This window comes from Psammomys obesus, unplaced genomic scaffold (assembly GCF_907164565.1).
Source record: "Psammomys obesus unplaced genomic scaffold, mPsaObe1.curated_primary_1811, whole genome shotgun sequence".
Lineage (NCBI taxonomy): Eukaryota > Metazoa > Chordata > Mammalia > Rodentia > Muridae > Psammomys > Psammomys obesus.
This window is the reverse complement of record NW_026594462.1, coordinates 4,737,241-4,759,729: the sequence shown is the minus strand read 5'-3', so window position 1 is coordinate 4,759,729 and position 22,489 is coordinate 4,737,241. Positions and strand designations below refer to the sequence as shown.

At 39.0% G+C, this 22,489-nt stretch overlaps 1 protein-coding gene across 1 annotated transcript in view; it reads left to right on the top strand.

The window, feature by feature from the left end:
* The window catches only part of Gmds (GDP-mannose 4,6-dehydratase), a 501,725-nt gene that overhangs the window by 188,049 nt on the left and 291,187 nt on the right, over positions 1-22,489 (top strand). Inside the window, exon 5 of the mRNA XM_055619053.1 lies at positions 22,173-22,365. Within this exon, the coding sequence (XP_055475028.1) occupies positions 22,173-22,365 (193 nt within the window). The remainder of the gene's footprint in view (positions 1-22,172; positions 22,366-22,489) is intronic.

Here is a 22,489-nt window from a genome sequence, read left to right as displayed (position 1 = left end):
GAGGTTAAGGTCATCCTTAGTGAAGGAATTAATGAGGAAAGACATAATTAGTTGGTAAGGATGCTGGGATTCGCTTTGTATCTGGTATCAGTAAAATGTAGGCATCCTCTGAACAAAAGGTTAAATCCATGGGGGATTTTCTTCACCAAGATTGTGGCTTACAGATGTCACAGTTTAATGCAAAAGGGCAGAGGGACACAGCAGGCAACGATCATTATCTTAATGGTTGATGGTCCTTAACTACTTAGCTGTGAGAAATACTCCTGGTGCTTTTATAAGGTAAGAAATATAAATACCTCCTTATATATAAAATATCTGAAGCACAGAAAGGCTCTGTGTTCAAGATAACTCCAGACTGTATCCTCACCCACTATTATTCCCCAGACCATGGGGCTTGGGCCAGCTTGAAGAGAGAGTGTCTTCTGGGAAGTGACTGTGGATTCTAGATGTGGGTACTTAGGATGCTGTAATTAGAGATTAGGGATTAGAAGGGAGCAACCTTGTCATTGTTTCTCTTGCCTTGGTTTACAAAACCAAGCCTCATCTTAGTGGCCATCATTCTGCCTTGCCAAATTTTTGAAATACAGTTTATATTGCATAGGAAAGTAGAGGGATCCTCCAGGGCTCAGGGAACCCCACATAAGAGGAGGCAGAAAGAATGTGAGAACCAGAATGATAGAAGACACCAAGAAAACAAGGACTTCTAAATCAACATGATTAAAGCTTACATGAACTCACAGATTCTGGAGCACTATGTACAGGACCTGTACGGGTCTGTACCTGGTACTCTGTATATATATTATAGTTTCCAGTTCAGTGTTATAATGGGATTCTTGAGTGTGCAGAAAAGTGGGTCTCTGTTTCTTGTGCCTTCTCTTGTGCTCTTTTCTTTATCCTTGTTTTGTCTGACTCTGGGATGATAATTTTTATTTTATCTTATATTTTATTTTGTTACATTTTATTATGCTTAGAAGCCTGCTTGCTTTCTAATGAGAGACACAAAGGGATTGGATCTAGATGGAGGGGATGTGGGATGGAAGAGAAGAATAGAGGCAGGGGCATCTGTAATTAAGATATATTATGTAAGAAAAAATCTATTTTCAGTAAAAAGGGAGCAGGGAAAGAAAATGGAAGGAAATGTTTCTTAAGATAAAAACATAGTGTTGGTGGGTTGGAAATGTGGCTCAGGACAGAGCACTTGCCTAGCATCAGAACCTGGAGTCCAGCTCCAGGAGAAGGTGTGCATTTGTGTGTGTGTGTAAGTGTGTGTGTGTGTGTGTGTGTGTGTGTGTGTGTGTGTGTGTAAGTGTGCCTGCATGTGTGCTGAAGGAAAGCTTTTCTTCACACTGGATTTTTCAAGGCACTGTGATGAAACTGATGTTCCTTTCTTTAGCTTTCTAAATAATAAGCTAGATGACTTCTGTGTACCCTTCATCCCTCAGTACTATGGAACCTGTTAATCTTGTTACTTAACAACTGAATGTGCACAGAGGGGACACGCTGAACATCTAGGGAAGAATTCAAAATTTACATCAAAGTTAATATAAATGTGAAGTGCCAGCAGTTTCTGGACCCATATGTGGCAGACATTTCTGTACATTGTGCTACGGAAAGAAATGGAGGCCTAGGGAGCGAGTGTAAGAAGAGTGTGTATAAACTGCCATAGTCTAAACCCAGTATGGTGGCCCAAGTCTGTCATCCTAGCACTTGTGAGAGAGATAGAGGTAAGAGGATGAGAGTTAAAGGTCTTTCTTTGCTACATAACTAGTTAAAGGTCAGCCTGGTATGCATGGAACTCTGCCTCAAAAACAAAAAGCAGAAACCAAACAAATGCCTCTGCCATTAGAAGGATGAGTTTCCTGCCAGCAAGTTAATACATTGGCTCTTCCCTCTAGGTAATGCTCTCTTGTCACATGCTATGCCTAAACAAAAGGCTTCTTTTAATTTTCTGTGCACTATGTAAAGAAATCACAAGGATATTTACAAGTAGTTAAGCTCTGACACTTATTCATTCATAAAACAGGAGTATGGCATTTATCTTGGTTTATAAAAAGCAGATGTCGTGCTGGAGATATGGCACAGTGGTTAAGAGGACTGACTGCTTTTCCAGAGGTCCTGAGTTCAATTCCCAGCACCCACACGGCAGCTCATCAACCATTTACAATGTGATCTGACACCCTCTTCTGGTCTGTGTAAAGACAGAACACTCATAATAAATAAATATAAAAAAAAAAAAAAAAGCAGATGTCAAGGTGTGAAGTCAGAGAAGCAATAGTCGTTTGGTACAAAGCCCCAGTTCTCTGTTGTGCCCCTGTGTTCAGCTCATTTTCTAACTTAGTATCTTGAATGCACTGATGCTCAGTGACTTTTTACTTAAATAGAGAATGGACGGCCTTATATATATGCCCCCCCCCCCAAAAAAAAATAATGCATAAAGGATTCCTGTTGTAAGAAGCAGGGCAACAAGAAGGCATGTGACCATACAGGCCTTTTTCTCTGCCTGTGGAAAGAACACTCTGCAAGGCTAATCTGTTGCCAGGGCCGAATCACAGTGTTCTCACTGATAGAGAACCGTGATTCTAATCAAGCCTGTGTCCTAGCTGTAACCCATAGAAATTATATGTGTTTGAACAAAAGTGATCTATTATGTCATCTTCGTTTAGCACTGAACTTCATGCCTTTGCATTCATTCATCAAACTATCATGATGTACTCTTTCTTTACATTTTTTAAATTACTTTACTTACTTATTTTTGTGCATGTTTGGGCACATATGTGCCACGGTCCACACATGGAGGTCACAGTGTGAATCCACATGTAGAATCCAGAGAATAACTATGAGAATTGCTTCTCTCCTCTGTGAGTTCCACAGATTGAATATAAGTCCTCCGCTTTGAAGGCATGAGCTTGCTGAGCTTTCTTCCTGGTCCCTATGTAGTCACTGATTTCTTGGATATTTTCTATCACTTTTTGTTTAAGACTGAATAGAATATAAAATCCTATATTATATATACAACATTTTAACTCTTATAATGTTGTATTTTTATCTTAAAACCAATAAGGAAATAACTAATTCTATACATTAGAATTTCAAATTCTTTTATTTTGTTGATTTCTTTTGCATATATTTGGAAGAATTAACCCAAAATGTACTGGCATGTTTGGGATTGCTATTTCCTAACTTGCTTCCTTGTTTGGTCTGCTCAGATTGTCCTAAACAGCCTTACATATGGTTGAATGACAACCACGAGACTATGAACTTTGAACATTGTGGTTTTTCACTGGAAAGTATGGTGCTTTTACAGAGTATTTTCTCTTAGGTTTTTCTTTTTTGTAACAATAACTGTTCTTTGAGTTTCTTTTAGTGTTCTGTTTATCACAAACAGCCTTTTTTATCTTTTACTTAATCAATAAGAATTTTCTGTGCATTTAACCTTTTTCTCTGCTTGAGAGGCTATGGGGATATGCCGAGGCTTGAGCCAAGCATGCTGTGGCTGTGCGACAGATCTTTCCTTCAGGACACACTTACCCTTGCCAGGCAGGAGTACAGGGAGCCACTAGGTCTGTGTGTACTGTGTCATGGTTCAGCACTAAGCTTGGCTGACACACGATATGGAAGAAAGCTCATAAATCTTTCTGTAATTTCAATGTTGGTTATTGATGTTTACAGTCATAGCCTTGGCATAGCAAGAATCATCATGTTATGCTATTTCTGCTGTTTTAGATTGTAGTGAGAATTTTACAAATATCAAAAGATGTCAATATTATGACCTCGAGATATCTGGAAAATCAAATTCACTTCCTCACTGAGGACTTTTCCTGTTGAAATAAGTGTTTCTAGTTACTGGAGAGCTGAAGTAGCTGACTATATTGTGAAGGTCTCATCTTCTTGGACTCTGGGACATAAAGAGGTAGCCCTAAGCTCGGTGAGTAGCTATTACGCACTGTATCTACTCAAGCTTCTTTTATCCAGGGAAGGCAGTATCCTTGCTCTGTCTCCCATTCATCCTTTCCAGTTCTCTGTGAAAAATCCTGGGGAAATGTGATAACACACTTTTCCTGGGCACTCTGAGTGTGTCCTAAATTTTCATGTGCTTACAGTGAGTTTCCTTTCTCTCTGATTTAAAGACAAAGTGTCACTTGTGAGTGAAAAAAGTACAAGTGTATAAAAACAAAGCCTGTTTTCATTGGGGACCGCTGGGGAACCTCTTCACTCCAGAGCAGTTCGTGAGTATTTTTTTTTTTTTCTCTAGCCTGACCACTTAGCAGCCTGTTCATTCTGTGCAGGAGCGGAGCTTGTGCAGCCTTTTTACCCATTGCCTTCACTCTGCCTAACAGTAACTAATGCCTCTCAGCTTATGTAGATCCGGGGGTCTAGCTATCCAGCTCCATCTACTTCTTTTTTGTCCTCTTTAGTTTCAAAAGGCTTCTTGAAAGATGCTGTCCTAACCACTATAGTGTAACTGGTAGAATTTTCCCAAGTTCCCATATCCCCTCAGTCTTACACCATGCACATTCTGTCATGTGAAGTAAACTTTCCTAATTTTTTTTCTATTTTATGCTCAGGATCATTACTATAAGAAAATTCAGAAGTTACACCTTTCCATTCTGACTCTTCACTGGCCTTACCAAGTTTCTCTTAATTGACTTTTTGAGCTTGCTAGGCTGTCCTTATTTCCTTATGGCCGATACTGACAGCATTGTTTTCTCAAGTACAGGCTGTAAGGCTCTGCTTCAGAGCTTTTCTCTGTTGTGTGCGTGCATTTTGCACTTGGATTATTATTTCTCTGCCACATTGCTTATATGTAATTTCACAGGAAACCTAGGCCTCCAGTTAGCTATGCCTAACTCATTGTAGGAATTGCGTGTTGTAGAAAATGTCAATGGAAAGGATGCATACTAGAGTGTGTGAATTCACAGATTCTTTTGTTCCTTTTTTGTTGTTTTTTGCTAGTGTTAGTTCCAGCTCTACTGCCTATTAATGGTGACCATACTCAAGTTTCTTAACTGCTTTAAGCTTCAGTTTTTGCAGAGTAAAATAGATTAGTAGTCTTGAAGTGAAACATGTAGCCCAGGGGAAGCCTCTAGCTATGAGTGCTCACAGTGACTGTGGTTTCTACAGCTGCTATTTCTGTGTTTCACATTTCAATTATTATTTTAATTCTTTAGAGTAGTGAATTTCACTTCACTTCAAAGTATAATCCCATATTTCCTACAATATTTCTTGCCTTATTTTTTAGATGCTATACATCATCGCCAAATGACTATGAATTATTGTTTTTGTGTCGTTCATTTTCTCACACTATGGTTGAGTGGTTGAAACATGTAAGCACTAGAGAACATATATCTAGAAGACCATGACTTCTGCTTTCTGCCTCCAGATGGGCCTTGATGCTTGGAACAATGACAATTTTACAACACATGCTAATTGAGTCAACAAAAATAGCTGTTACTTGGGTGTACTTGTGCAGACGTATAATCCTAACACTTATAAGGCAGGGGCAGGATGATTGCTGCGTGTTTGAGACCATTATGGTCTGCATAATAAGTTTGAGATCTCAAAGCAAAGCCAAATAAAACAAACATAAAACCCACCAAAACCAAGAAGAAAACAGAATTATTAAAGACTGTTAAGTGATCATTTTGCAGATGTCCATAATCAATATAACTATAACAATGCAAACGTAAAATAACATTAGAAAACAGAGATCCCATACCAACAAAAGATACTTAACCTAACTTTCAGTGGGTTTTCAATTTTGAGTATATTTTAAATGTGTGTATGTAAATAGAAAAAAGAGAAAAGTGATAAAGATTTTTAAAACTCCACCCAGTCTTGGCTTTAAAGATTCCCTGGACAGATAAAGAAAACACAAATGGGCTTCCTTCCGTCTTGTTAACATTCTTTGCTGAATTCTTAAGTCTCTTCTGTTCCCTTCAACTACTAAGTAAAAGCAGAGCTTCTAGCACTGTCAGACCTGGCTGTGAGAGCAGAGCCTAAGCAGAATGTGTCATCAAGAAAGGACAGCTCCACACAGCAAAAAGCAGCGTGGGCACTAACTGATGCTATTCTTTCCCTCTGTGAGATAAGAAGAACAGTGCTGGGTCACTCCTCTGAAGAGCTGTTGTCTCGTGTATTTACATCATTCTTAAACTGTGTCTAACCATATTCTTAAGGCTAAAAAAGTATTTGGATAGTAAGTCGAGCACACTGTTTATGCTATATAGCTTTAGGCAACTCTCTGGCGGGTCTATAGACGATTAAATTAGTAACAGTGGATGGGGAATAAACGAAACTAGAAGCAAGATTGAAATTTGGGGATAGAGAATTAATGCACCATTTTGATTATGGTGGCTTCATGTCACTCCCACAGTCTGTGTTTTTGTGTTGCAGTGCTCATTTGTGAAGACTTCCATCTATATAGAAGCTTTCTGATAAGCTGTTAGTAGCACACTGTGGTTAGCAGATTAAGGCAGCTGTTGTTATATAAGGCAACAAAAGTCTAGATTTCATATAAAAAAATAAGTGGTTGAAGCTACATAATATAAGTTCTGGGTGCTTACTGATGGCAAGTTAAAAGTTTCTTTTAAAGTTGGTATGTGTGTGTGTGCGCGCACGTGGATGTGTGCATTATACCAGTCAGACTGCCATTTGCCTGGTTAGTTAATCTTGAAAAAAACAAAAGTATTCTACAGTAGGGAAAGAAGGTTGTAAACTCTCATTTGACCTTAGTAAACTCTCAGGGAAGGTCATTTTCTCAGTCATGAAGAACAGTCACAGATTGCTTGAGCTTTAAGACCTCAACTCATTGCAATAAATCTGGAAGGAAAATAAATGTTGAAACTTGAAATTGTAGGCACTTGCTCATTTTCTAGGATCATTTTTCATGCTGTCATAAATATGCCACTGTACCAGGCTGAGCATCATGAAGTCCTGGAAGAACAAAGTGATTCCATTTAGAATGTGGAAATGTGCCCATTTCTCAAATGCCAATAGAACACTTGAAGCCAGGTGCAAATTCTAACTTGCCTGTCTTCTTCACAGCCGATTCAAGGCTGGCAAGGTTCTGCCACCTTTCTGAAGGACGCCAGTTGGGGTAGCCCATCTCTGTGTTTGAGGACTAATCTCCTTTCTCCCTCTGATCCCTCCTCAGCAAACTTGTGAGCTTTGGGCTGCACTCCTGTTGCTCCTGACGCTGTAGGTCAGAAAGGACAGGAATTTTTTTTTTTTTTTTTTTTTTTTTTTTGTATATGTGTCTTTCCTTGCTGCAAGCCTGCTCGGTATATTTTATAGAGTCATGTACCATCCTTCAGTTTTAGTAACTTAAGCCTTACTGATCACATGTTTTTGTTTCTAATAATCATTTTTGATCCTTTGAGAAATCGATTCTTTTCCCTCTTCATTTTGTCCTGTTTTAAAAACATGGTTTCTTTTTTCCCCTGTTAAAATTATCATTTATTACAATTTATTCAATTTGTATCCTTCCAGTCCCACCCTTCCTCCCTCTTATCCCCCTGTTCCCTTCCCTTCTTGTCAGCAGTGGTAGTGCATTCTTTAATCCTAGTACCTGGAAGACAGAGAGGTAGGCAGATCTTTGTGAATTTGAGGCCAGTCTGGTCTTCATAGCAAGTTTACACTATAAAGTCAATTTTAGAACAGTGTCATATTTTTATTTCTTTTAAATCAATTCTTAATTATAGATCTTACTGATTTTTGTCTTTAGCATTGATGTTCACTTTTGAAAGCTTTGTGCTGGGAATGTCACTCTGCTGGAGAGCACTTGCCTAGCAAAAAACAAGGTCCTACATTAGAATGTCATCACCAAAAGGAAAAGAGAAAAACAAATTATGAATCTATTTCTAGCAGAATCTTTGCTTCTACCCCACTCCACCTATATTGTCACTGGCTCTGTAGATTTTAAGGGTATACCTAGCCTCCAGGAAAGTCTGGCCTGCACCCACTTTGTACTGTGTACATCCAGCCTAAGTCGAGGCATTTGGAACTTTGCTTAAGGATACTTGCCTCCGTAGGTTTGTGTGTGTGTGTGTGTGTGTGTGTGTGTGAGAGAGAGAGAGAGAGAGACAGTATGTGTGTGTGTGTGCGCACGTGTGCATAAGATACATAGGTTTATATTAAAACAAACAATATATGCTTGTATTCCTAGCTACTCTGGTGGCTATGGCAGAAGGATCACTTGAACCCAGGAGATCTAGGACTGCTTGGGCAGTATTACTACACTCCTAACCCACCAATAAATAAATAAATTAAATCATTCATAGCTATTCTTCCTTTGTGCTTTGGAAGGTCGTCTCCAGCCCTTCATGGCAGCATTAAACCTGATTCCTGTCCAGATTCCAACATATTTATAGCTTTATGTTTCCTTAGCTTCTGCTGTTTAGGGCTAGGCTTAAACACCCATTTCTTTTTAACTTTCTCCATTTAAATTTCATCACTGCTGTGTTTAGAATGGCAGTGTTGAAGAGTTATGGCCTTAAAACATGGCCACATATTTCTCATTTTGATTTCAGTTACTTAAACTGAACTTTATCTGGAAGCTCTGAGGAACCAAGACATTTCAGAAAAGTAGGATTCAGTGAGATTTTAGAATTTAGAATAATGAATCTAGTATCAGGAGTGATGGATTATAGGAAGCCAAGCAGATGTCAGGCAACTTCTAGAGAAGTTGCTTCTAGGGAAGAGGACAGTAAGTTGCTAGAAGTATGAAGTGGGTGCGTGAATACAGGATATTAGTTTCTTTTTTTAATTATTTTTATTTTTATTAATTACAATTTATTCACTTTGTATCCCTCCTCGGATATTAGTTTCTTAGGAGCATCAATAGAACACTGGGCAATGTGTTAATGACTGAAGATCCTTTTTGGACCCTCAGGGTAGGGGTCTTTTTGCTTCAGTTATTGGTTATTTTGCATATCAAAGGTTAATTGACCTTGTCTCTACTAATCTTCAAATAAGTATTGGCTAGAAACTTACCTGGTATTTTCAGTGGCATAGAAAATTGGGGCTGGAGAAAACTTTAATAATTAGGAAAAGAGAAACTGAGGTTTAATAAGACTAATTTACTTGCTCAGATTTAAGATTAGGAAAATGCAGAGACCTAAAAGGTTAGTGACCAGAGATAAATAACTTTTTAAGTGCTTTTCATTTTACATTCATCAGCCACATAAACACACATCTTTTCCCTTACCGAAAGGAGTTCTTGCACAGCCAGTTAGTGTTTTTTATACATAAGAAATTCCAGTTTCTAATGCTTTGTAGGACTTTTGTTGTTTTGTTTTCCATTTTCTTGTAAAACTGTAACCTAGTGATTATCTTCCTTTCTTCTTTTGCAATTAGTTTTTTCTTTTATTTCTTGTTGGCCTACTATGATGTAAGTATAAAAATCACTCTATTCCACCTCTTATCCTCAACAGCCTGCTTGTCTCTCATCCGTTCACAGATCCCAAGGATGTAGACATTGGCCAAGCACTAAGTGGTATAATCACAAGCGTCTGCAAAACAAAGTAAGACATGTTCCGAGTGACCCCTTCTCCCATAATATCTGAAGTCTGGGTTACTTATCAATTCAATATAGGACAGCAATACAACACAATAAAACAGGATCAAGTACAGCATACAGCCCAGTTTGCTCGTGCCCACACAGGCCTGTATCCTAGCACTTGGGAGCCTAAGGCAGGTAGGGTTTCTTAGCTGGGTCAAGGCCAGTCTAGACTGGAGCACAAATAAAAATATATGTAGCATGTATTTTTTTCCATCCTGGAACTGTAGAAAAATACTTTCTTACACCGCTAGGTTGTTATAGAAATATAAAATTTACTAAGCATTCATACAAAAGCGTTAATAATCATATTACATTGTTAATAATGTTTTCTTCTTCAAGAATGCTTTAGCACACCATGCTCAGTTACTATCTTGTATATTTACATCGTGCTTATCACATCATTGTTGTGGAAACAGTTCTTCATTAGAACTCAAACAAAACTTGGAAAGAAGACTATAGAGAAGAAGGATTTATTTTTGTCTAAATTACACTGATCTTTCATATTCTTTCACCTAAGAAATATTGCAGAATGTTTCTTGCATGCTAGACATTGAGGTTGATACATGCAGATGAACACTATAGGAGACAGCGACTTTGCCTATAACATTTATGCTTTCTTTTATACATAACTGCTTTTAGATAGAATATCCTTAGCTACCTGGCATCAATTTATTAATTTAGAATTTAATCATACTTAAGGGACAAGTCTGCCTTGGTGTAGACATTGGGACTCAGTGAGCTGGTATAGGATCTTCATATTATTTTTTTGTTTTACAAAATTTTATTATACCCACTTTCTGCCTCATATTTTACAAATCAGAGTAGCCATTATGTTTCCTTGAATATTTTTCTTATGTCCTGAATTTTTTTGGAACTCCAGTTGACTTTCAAAGTGCAGGCTGCAAAGGGGTTCTGCTTTCTGCTCGCTTTGCATAGGTCTTCTTGTTAAGACTCCTTGTATCCTTGGCTTTTCTATGTTAAACCAAAGCTTTGTATCTTCATGAAATATGGCATTTAGAATTCTCAGGTAAATGAAAAAATAAAAATAAAAAAGAACATGAATGCTCCTAGGTATGGTGGAGGAGAAAGTTTATTATACAAAAGGGAAAGCATAGCCAGAGGCAGAGACATCTGGGAGGATTCCTTAGTGAACAGACCCTGTGAGATGCTGGGAGACCCTGGCTGCCAGGCCCTCTTTGATATGTTAAGTAGGCATCTCACTTTGTCCTGGGTTTGAGACCTAACACCAAGATATATGTCCAATCATTACTCCCCCCTCCCACTGTTTTAAATATGAATGTATTTAAAATCTCCAAATGTTCTGTTTTGAAGTTTCATTATTTTGTCTAGCCTTATGTGGTCTTGTGTATTCTATTCCTAATACAGCTTTACACATTTTTGAAGAATCAAGAGACTTAGAAATTTCCACTGTGAATACCCTTTCTAAGAAATTTTGCAAAACTTGAAATGAAGACAACCTCTAAACTACTGGTTGTTAGGAATCTACTTTTTCTGTTTCACCTTCCAGCATGCAAGATTGTTATTCCCACTTTAGTTCTGTCTGTGAGTCTTGATTTGATTGGGATTAGTTTTGTAGCAAACCACTTGTCTGTTCCTAGCAGTTATTTAAGGGAGGGGGGTGTTCTTTCAGGACAGACATTTGCTCAATCATATTCATAGCAGCTTTATTTGTAATAGCCAGAATCTGGAAACAACCCAAATGTCCCTCAATTGAGGAATGGATACAGAAATTGTGGTACATTTACACAATGAAATACTATGCAGCAATTAAAAACAAGGAAATAATGAAATTTGCACACAAATGGTGGGAACTGGAGAAGATCATCCCGAGTGAGGTATCCCAGAGGCAGAAAGACACACATGGTATATACTCACTTATAAGTGGATATTAGCCATATAATATAGGATAAACATACTAAAATCTGAACACCTAAAGAAGCTAAGCAAGAAGGAGGTCTGGTTAATTCAATATTTTAAGGCTCTTAGTTAAGAATCCCATATTCATGCCTGTGTGGGAAGCGCAGAGGGCCCTTAAGTACTCACTGGCAAGGGGTTGTGCAAAGCAGTGGAAGACAATGCAACCAGACCTGAGTAAACCTGATAGGGGTCAAATAAAAGGAGAGAAAGACCTCTTCTATTAGTGGACTAGGGGAGGGGCATAGGGGGAGCAGGGTGGGATAGAGGGAAGATGAGGGAGGGGATACAAATTGAATAAATTGTAATAAATGATGACAATTAAAAAAAGAATCCCTTATTACTGGTAGCAGTCTGTTGTCTAGTCTATGCCATCAATGTGTGCTAGCAGAGAGTTTTGGAATGTTAGCTCTCCTCAGTTACTGATTAGAATTCTTTATAATAGTAAAGTAAAAATGGATTTCAGAGATAATTTGTTTACACCTAAATTTGTATGCACAACTCCAGTGTCACATTAATGTTTTAGTGTACTTACTTTTGTTTTGATGCTTTGTCACTGATACTAGAAATCCACTGAATGCATTTGGACCAAATATCAATACAGCATGTATTACAGGGCTTTCTGCAAGTCTCTCAGCTAGCTATCAAAACTTATCCTGACTTCTCCACCATACTGTCATACAGGTGGCTCTCTCTGCCTCTTCCTAGTTCATCTGTCCCCTTCTACCTCTGTCCTTTAGAGTCTCCTGCATTTCCATCTCTGCCTGCCCAAAAGTTTCTCCTCCATACTTCCTGCCCCAGCTCTTGGCTGTCAGCTCTTTATTACACAAGAAGCCACATTCCAGTCTGAACCAATCAGCAACAAAATAACACCAACAGATCCATCTCTTGTGGATTGCTCTTTGGCAGGTGAGGAAGGACAGCATTTACAAATAGAAAACTGGTGGGGGGGGGCCTTAGAAATGATAATACCAAAATCCTGCAAGCGATTAGCTCTCTGCCACAGACTTAACAATTGAAAATACAGGGACACACCTTTTCAATGTAAGGGAAGGTCATCCCAAGAAGTTGAGACCAATAATACACTTAGATTTTGGTGATTGAAATTCATGGGTGTTGTGAGTGTGTGGGTGTCACTTGTGCCAGTGGATGGGGGTGGGAGGTACATTCTACAGCGTGCCTTCTTTAAGTACCATCTAAAATACTTTCTTTCTCTAAGTACCATTTAAAAATAAAATCAACAGAATTTATTATATATCAACAGAATGTACATATATATATGTGTGTGTGTGTATATATATACACACACACACACATATATGTACATATCTTCCTGTTAAAACTCTATGCCTCTTTGAGTTCATACACAGACCTTGTAAATCCTTGCTTAGGTTCAAGATGATTCAATTTGTTAGGTAACTTGGCTCATTATTTCTGCAGATCTAAGAAATAATTTCTGTGAATTTTGTTGTAAGGAAACTGCATAGTTTCTTCTGGTACTGTTTTTTCATGCAGAAATCATGACAGGTTTTCTAGCTCATAAGCCTCTATAATGTGATGTCTGATTTTTAATCATTGAAGTTGCAAAGTTATGTCTTTTTTTCTCTGTCTTCTTCCATTCTTCTTTGTAGCTCTGGCCAGCATTGAACTTTGCCCTTCCTGCCTTAACCTCCTAAGGTGCTGAGGTCATGGTGTGCACCAGCACACCTGTCTCACAGAACAGTGCTTTCATTCAGTTATTTATTTTATAATAATTCAAATTTAAACTGTTGGAACCTGGTTAATATATGTTTTACTTGCAAAAGCAATTCAGGATAAATTTTAAGGAATTGACTGAAGATTGTTGGAGAATCCAAAAGTAGCAGGAATTTATGACTCAAACATTAACACTGAAGTAGGAAATAAAGAATACCAGCTTTTCAGAAAGGTTACCATACCTCAGCCCGTGACGCCACTGATCTTCCTTTTGTTAGTAATAAGAGCCAACAGATTTGGTAAGAGGTCACATTGAGATTGGCTTCCAGAGCAGAAAGTGAACCCTCATAGAATAGGCAAACTTTGTAATTTAATAGAAGTACAGCATTCTTTGTCTTTGATTTTATTGGTACCTTTCAATATGCTTTTATTACCAAAAATATAAACACATGAAAAACAACATTGTTTATCAAATGGATATTTTGGTGTCTTGCTTACTAAGAACTCCAAAGCGTTGGGAATGTGGCAGATAGACAAAGGGAGTGTAGGATGGTGCTTCTTACAGGCTTCAGAGCATCAAGCACTGGAGGGTTATTAACCTTTTCCAGTGTAATCCACTTGAAAACACTTAATCGATGTACATCTTCATTTCTTTGAGTTTATAAAAGTTAATACAGATTTCACTTGTTTTTCTGTCTGGAATCTTTAATTGGTTTATTTACATATGAATGTGTTTCCAAACTGTAATTTTAAATGTTTTTAAACAAAAGTGTAATTGCAACAGATTAAGGAAAATAACATATAAAGTTGTGTGTGGATGCAGGCCTTGATCTGGGCTGGGAAATGTCAGTGTAGGCTCAGAGCACAGCATAGTGAGTAAGGCTTGCTCAACTGTTGTCTTCTGCTCAGCCACAGCCATGCCTGTCTTCCCAGAGTCCCTTATTAAGCTGCAGATACAAAGAAAGAGTGCTCTCAGAATAGCGTCTATGCACATATATGCAAATCTAGGACTCTCCACTCTGAATCACATGGCCACTACTGAATCATATGTGGCCAATGTTCTTTTCCTCCTGCTGATCACTTTTAATCTCCAACCCCCACCCCAGACAGTACTGCCATCAGTAGAACAGCTTACACATCATAGCTGCTTCCTCATGTGGCTTGTCTCCTCCATGAACTTTTCTTTGAATTTTCTTTTTAAGTCTCAGAGTGCCATGGGTACAGTTTATAACCCTCTCACCTGAGTGCCTGCAGCATCCTTTTGTATCCTTTTCCTGCCTCTCATGCATCTACACTCACAGAACAAGAAGGCAGCAGGAGACCGGGTTCCGTTTTCCTACCCTGTGTTTTCTATAACCAGGTCTTATTACCCACAGAGTCAGACCCACACCTGTGTGATTCTGCCAGCCCTGGCAAAAGACTTGTATGTGGTCCCAGTTACTAAGCAAAGGCTAGATAGCCCTGTTGACTCCTGCTCACTAAGAACATTCAAGATGGAAAGCAATGTTTTATTGTTGCTCTCATTGATGCATAACTTGTTCTGGCGGAGGAGCTGTAAACAGTGCACACTGTGACTACTTGTGTGGTCTGAGGTATTTTCTACACAGGCATCATGAGCTTCTCTTGCAACTTTTGTTAGAGGAAGCATTGTTCTTGTCTTTTGGCTTTGATTTACTGCAATTAGTTCTTCCTCAGAGAAGTCAATTTCTCTAAAATGACATGGAATCAGGAAATTTCAAGTAGTTCATTGAGATATGTGTTTCCATATGTGTGCATGTGTGTTAGCCTCAGATACTCTCCACCTTTTGATGGGAAAACTCTCCCTGAACATGGAACTCACTGATTCTGCTGGACTGGCTGCCTAGCAGACCCAAAGACTTCCCTTTCTCTGTATCTCCAGTGCCAGTATCAGAGGGCAGGCCTGCTGCACCCAGGCCTTTATGTGAGGGCTGGAGGCAGAGCCCAGGTTCCTATGCTCGCACAGAGCCATCTTCCCATTGAGCCTTTGAAAGTGGAATTTACTCCATCTGTGGTTTGTTCTGTTGTTAGTTGTATAATGATGTCATTTAGGGTCAAGTATTACACTTCAGGCCTTAAAGCCTTCATTCTAGTGCGATTTTTAATGCCCTTTGTGTGACAGATGCTCTTCTGTGTAGTGAGAACAACCAGAAAAAGAAAAAGCAGCAGGACTGCAACTATGCCTGTAGGATGTGGGGATCCATTGTGGTGATTGCTCTAAGGCAGAGTGCTCTGGAGCTGGAGGGGTAAACTCAGCTGTTCCAGGGGGCCAGATCCAGAAAGGTATCTAGGAAGATAAGAAGGAAGGACTGAACAGAGGGTAGAGATTACACGGACCCTGAAGTACCGCTAGGTAGGCCAGGGGAATCAAGTAGGAAAATATGGAGTTACAATGGGCTGAAGAGGCAAACAACAAATGTGTCTGTCTGTGAAGTCTGCCATTTTGCCATCTTTTGGTTGAAGAACACAATAGTTCTTTCTTGCTTCAATGGAAATTTCTTTCCTATTAAATTTGCTCAATTTTCTTTTCTACCAGTTTTTTTTTGGGGGGGGGGCTTTATTTTATATTTGTAAATTTGATGTTTAAGTATTTCATTAATTTACATACTGTCTTCAAATATTGTGCTGATTGAACTATTGCAGACAAGATACAAGTCTGTCATCTTAGAGCTTATCTGTAAACAATAGGTAATAAGAAACATAAAAGATTACAATGAAGAAGAAATGATAAAGGAGATGACTATAGAGGATATTAGTGCTTACTTCTTCTAGATAAGTGGTTCTCAACCTGTAGGTCACATATCACATATCCTGTATATCAGATATTCATAACAGTAACAAAATTACAGTTATGAAATAGCAAAAAAAACAAAAAACAAAAAAACAAAAAAACAACTCTATGTTTGGGTCACCACAACATGAGGAACTGTGTTAAAGGGTCACAGCATTAGGAAGGTTGAGAAGCACTGCTTTAGAGGTTGTAAGAGACATGTAGTGACAGGAAGGCGTACAATGGAGAAGGAGCCTCAGTTCATGGTAGGGACAACAGCAGAGGAAAGACTTTCAGTATAACAGGTTAGTCTCAATGTGAGAATAGCAAAGAGGCCAGAAAGGCCAACTAAATCATTAGAAAGGAGAGAATTGTGCCTGAGCTCGGTAGGGAATGAATCATCTGAAGTTGTTGAGGCCACCTTGTTACTTTCCACTAAGGAATTATTGGAGGTTTAGGGTGAAGCAGTGAGAAGGCTTGCATCTCTGTGAACTATGAAGGGAAGAAAAACATGGGTGAGTCCTAAGCTGTGTTTCAGATAGATACCTTTTATATGGAGAGAGGGACCAGGGGAAGGAGAGCTATGGGAAAACATCTTGAATTCAGTTTAATGGAGGTGGTATTTGGCAGAAAAAGTAAGCAACGTGGAGACTTTGAAGTCATGTGCATAGTGCTGGTGAGATGGTAATTGACTTGGTCACATGCCTAGGGCGTGGCTGAAAGGAGAAAAGCCACTCCTCCCACACTTGTGCACTAAGCCCTGGGCCTGGAGCAGAGATGTACTAGGCCTAGGAGAATAGCATCACGAACTGCAGGGTTGCTACCCACGGAGTGTGATCTGGAGGAATGTGAGAGCACACTCCAGGTGTTCTGGAGAGGGAGTTAGGGCAATGTTTGGTAGACTTGGGCTCTTCCCTATGTGGTTTTTTGTTTTGTTTTGTTTTTTGATTTTTCCTACCAGTTTGATTTATCTTTTCTTCAGACCATGTTAAAAAAGATGCTGCTCACCATGTCACCATAACTCTGAAAAACTACAGCTTTTTTAAAATGACTTTAGTCCAAAATTTAGAGTATTTATGTATTTACTTTAGAGTGATGCAAAAATACAAGCATTCAGTAGAAGGTGAACTTAAGTTTGAATTTAGATCTTCACTGAGCTAGTGATATGGGACCCGCGTCCTATGTCCCAAACACAGCCAGCTCCCAGGTAGTCCTAGCATCTCCATTGGAAAGCATTTGCTGAGGTGGGGTGTGTAGTTGGTGAGGCAGATTAGCAGCACCTCTGCTTCATGGTGTCCTTTTGGAACTGTGACCTAATTATAAGCCCTGGAGCATCAGGACTTCCCTTGGCTATCAAATGCAGCTATAGTTTTCATTCAGATGGCAGAAAGCTATTTCTGTAATGGACCAGATAATACTCTCAACTTTGTGAGAGTTACTTTCTATGAAATGAATTCATTCAGTCCAGTGTTGAATGAAAATAGTAGCATGAAAACAACTGTGGAAAATATGTAAAAGAGTGAAGGTAGCTGTGTCCTATAAAACTTTATTCCATAGTGAGCAGCTGGCCAGATTTGACCCATGCGCTGTAACTCTCCACACATCTAGTTTTTGGAGAGTTATACTTTTAAACTTTGAAAGTTGAAACTATAAAGTACTGTTTTGCCTGGCATAGATATTTATTTTGTTACTATATATTAAAAAGTACTTTTAAAACAATTATCTTTTATGAGCTAATTTTATTCTACAAAATTTTGACTACCAAACATATGCATTCTTTTTTTATGGATTTATATAAAAATTGTGAAGAAGTGTTTTTGAGTTGCTGACAGGTAGCCATCCTTTTGCATCGTTCCCCTGATGCATATGCTACCTTCAGCATAACCTCTCCATCACATGTCCGCTGAACAGGGTCCCACTGCCTGTGTTAAACGGAGCAGTTTCTTTCCTGTTTTCCAAAGTCTACAGGGACACTTGGTTCACTGAGAATAGAACACGTGTGTGCTTTCTATGTTACATTTACCATGCCACTCTGCACTTGCTTTTCCCTCTCTGTTTCAGAATAAATGCATACCTCTTCTTCCATGTGAATCTTGTGTTTATTCGAACTGCTTAGAATGATATATGCCCCACACTGAGGACTTAACTAACACTGTTACTCTTTTAATGGAGCTGCTGACTCACCTGTACTGAGGTCTTTTCAGTGTGTGTTCTGATCAACATAGGACCAGGGCTTTCTCAAAAAACAAAACCTTCTGTGTTCAGACCTGTTAGCAGACATATAATAGTCTTTTCAAAATATGGTGCTAGGACAATTGGATCTCCAAATAATGCAGTTGGACCCCTAATTATGTACGATGATCATAGTAATAAATTAAGGGACTAGTTTATACACTAGAATACAATATGTAAGTGAATGTTCATTCATTTTCCTAGCTTATGCAAATTATTCCTAACTATTAACACAACCTAATTATAACGCAAAAAGTGCATATAACAAGGAAAAAGAGATAAACTAGACTTTTTTTGTTCATAAGCCACTTTTTAAAATGATCAGAGGACCACCATTCTGATCTGAAGAGATTTCAAGTTATATATCTGGCAGGGGACTTATCTCAGAAAGTAGAAGAGGCCATCACAACTCAGTGAGGAATGATAAGGAGCTCAACTTTAGAAAAAAAATAGGCAAAGGATTTAATATACAAAGATGGTCATTAAGTGCATAAGAAGATCCTCAATGCCCATAGTCCCAGGAAAAGTGCATATTAAGACCACAGTGAGAAAGCACTTTAAATCATCAGCATGCCTATAACCAAAGACCACAAAAATTGTTGGTTAGGATATGGAGAGATCAGAACTCTTACCTGTATATTAGTGAGTGAGACTGTGGAGTGGTGGGACAACTTTGGAAAGTAGACTGACAGTTTTGTGCACCGTTAAACATGGTGTTAACACATGCCCCAGCACCTGTACACCTAAGGTAACTATATCTAAGATATATGAAAACAGTAAGAGAAGGAAAGTGGTTGCAGAAGCTGCGCATGTGATTTCATTCTTTTTTCTCTCATTTATTTGTTGTATTCATTTTACATTCTTGTAGCCCCTACCCTCCTCCCCTCCTAGCTCCACTCTTTCTCCCTGCCTCCTCTCCCTCCCTCCTCCCCTTTCCCATCAACTCCCAGTCATCAAGTTGCATCAGGACTGAATGTGTCCTTTTCCCCTGTGGCCTGGCAAGGCAGTCCTGTGAAGGGAAAGTGATCTAAAAGCTAGCAAGTGAGTCCATTTTTGATGTAGCCCCCACTTCCCTTACTAGAGGACCCACTTGAAGCCTAAGTTACCTATCTGCTACATCTCTGTAGGGGGCCTAGGTCCAGTTCATGCATAATCCTTGGTTGATGCCTCAGTCTCAGGAGAACCCTCTGGGCCCTGGTCAGTTGGCTCTGTTGTTTTTTCTTGTAGAGCTCCTGTCACTTCCAGGTCCTTTACTTTTTCCTCCCACTATTCCCCAAAACTCCCTATGCATCAGCCAATGTTTTACTCTGAGTCTCAGCATCTGTTTTGAGGCACTGATGGGCAGAGCCTCTTTGAGGACAACTCTGATGTGCTACTGTCTGCCAGACTAGCAGAGTAGTGTTCATAGTATCAGGGGTTGGCACTCTCCCATAGGGTGGATCCTTGGTTGGGCCAGGCAGCAGTTGAGCATTCCCTCAATCTCTGCTCTATCTGTTCTATCTTTATCCCTGCATATCTTGTAGGCAGGGTAAATTTTGGGTTGAAGATTTTGTGAGTGCATTGGTGTTCCCCACCCTTTATTAGAAGACTAGTCTAGCTGGAGGATGTCTTCAGTCTCTATGGTCTCTGCTACCAGGAGTCGGCTTGAATCCCATTCATATTCTCCCAGAAGCCTACCCTGACTTAGGTATCCAGCTTGTCACAGAGATGTCCCAATCCTCAGTTTCTCTTTTCTCTACAGGCCTTCTGTCCTGTCGCCCTTGCTCTCTTCAGGGTGATTTCATTCTTAAGAAATGTTTACAGTAGGTAAATGTATAAAGGAAAACAAGACTGATCAGTGGCTGTCCAGATTTGAGTGGGAACTGGGAGCTGGGAGCTGGGAGCTGGGAGCTGGGAGCTGGGAGCTGGGAGCTGGGGAATGACTATGATAGCTACAGAGTGTTTGGGGAGTGATAAAACTGTTCTGAAGTAAGATGGTAATGATGATTGCATAATGCTGTGAATTATGAAAACCATTAAATTGTAAACTTTAAAATGGCAAGTTTTATAGTATCTCTATAAACTATTTTATAGTACATTTTATGTATCTCTATAAAATATTATTTAAAAAGGATAAAATGGACTGGGCATGGTGGTACTTACTTTTAATCTCAGTACCTAGAGGCAGGGACAGTTGGATTTCTGTGAATTTAGGACTAGCCTGGTCTACATACAGTGATCCAGGTCAGTCAGGGCTATATATGAGACTCTCTCATGATGAATTAAAATAAACTACTGGAAAGATGGCTCAATTTTTAAGAGCACTTCCTGTGCATGCAAGGGGACCTGAGTTCAAATCTCCCACACCTATATAAAAGCTAGGTTTGGCCATGTTGGGGAATAGGAATCAGCAGATTTGGGGTGTTTGCTAGTCAGTCAGTTTAGTTCAAAATGTGAGTTTCAGGTGTACCTGGTCTCAGAAAATAAGGTGAATGGCCATAAAGGAAAACATCTAACATCCTCCTTAGTCCTCTGCATGGTTTCTACACCCATATAGTTGTACAAAACATTTGCACAGGCACAGACACACACACACACAGACACACACACATACACACACAAGGGTGGAGAGGATGTATAAAATGACCTCAGTTGTTTTACTTTTGTGACTTTTTAACAATTGTAAATAAAATAGACAGTGTTCCTTTTTAATTTTCTGGCTACCCCCTTAGCTTTAAATATAGCCACAGATGATTTGGATGTAGTAGGTCAAGTCCTTAATGAGCAGATGGCCAACTTCTGACAGTGATATATATATATATAAAGATTAAGGTAACTCATTCTACAGTGGATGTACCGTGATAAGGTTTGCAGCCTTCTTATTTTAAAAGATTTAAAATAAGGTTAATTTACTTATGTGTAAATGTTATTTAATAAATAAGCTTATAAATCACATGGTCCTGTGTAGTTTTTTTTTTTTTGACAACGGACACAAGCTACAGTTATCTGAGAAAAAGAACCAAAATTGAGGAAATTGTCTCTATCAGACATTTCCTTTACTTGATTGATGAGCCTAGCCCACTGTGGGCAGAACCAAACCTGGGCTTTTGATCCTTGGCTGTATAAGAAAACAGATTGAGCAAACCATGATCAGAGAGTCAGTAAGCAGCACTCCTCTGTGGCTTCTGCTTCAGTTCCCACCTCTTGTTTCCAGCCTTGAATTCCTGGCCTCACTTCCTTCTATGCATAACCCAAATAAACTCTTTTTCTTCCCAGGTTGCTTTTAGTTATGTTCTGTATCACAGAAAAAGAAACCTAACAAAGAACATGATGCTGTCCTTTTAAAAACCATTTTGAAAAATCAGAATATGTTGAATTAAATCTCAGTAACCTCCTAGAAATCAGTTTATATACACATTAACATTTTGCTATATCCACTGTGGACTTTAATAAAATTACAAACTTTCTACATACTACAGTTATTCTTGTACCTTTATTTTTTAAAGCAAAACAGTCCTTTTTTATAGTTAACTTCTGTACAGAGTACATGTTCTCAGTCTTTGGTACATACAAACATCATTGGGACTCATTAAAATTGTGAATTTTTCTAGAATCCCCACCTCCAAAAGTTTGGTTCAAACTGAATTTTTGATGAATGCATATATTCAGTAGAACAGAGCATTGCCCCATCATGCAAAGCTTCTCAGGGATTCAGCTAGAATGAGGAGGAAATACAAGGGTGTTAAGTTGTCTGTCACATGTGCTGAATGGAATTCATGTATTTTCAGCTATTCAATATTCGAGGTAGATGACATCCACATTGGAACTTCTGCCAGGAAATAATACTTACTGTTTCTTGTTTGTTTGTTTTTATTGTTTTAACAGCATAAAACCACAGGTTGTGAATCTGCTGAGCCTGTCTCCCTTGTGAGTATCTCTCACTGATGACCTTTAATACTGCTTATATCTGCCTTCTCTTTCCAGATCTCCTTTGACTTAGCTGAGTACACCGCAGATGTTGATGGAGTTGGCACCTTGCGGCTTCTGGATGCAATTAAAACTTGTGGCCTTATAAATTCTGTGAAGTTCTACCAGGCCTCGACAAGTGAACTTTATGGAAAAGTGCAGGAAATACCCCAGAAAGAGACTACGCCTTTCTATCCAAGGTCACCCTATGGTAAGGTCACATGTGCCCAGATGCATGTAATGTTTTCTGCAGGTGTGTGGATGTTTCTGCTTTCATTCTGCACACATGTCATTGAGATAGACTAAAGTGACTGGACTTGTTGGGAAACATACTA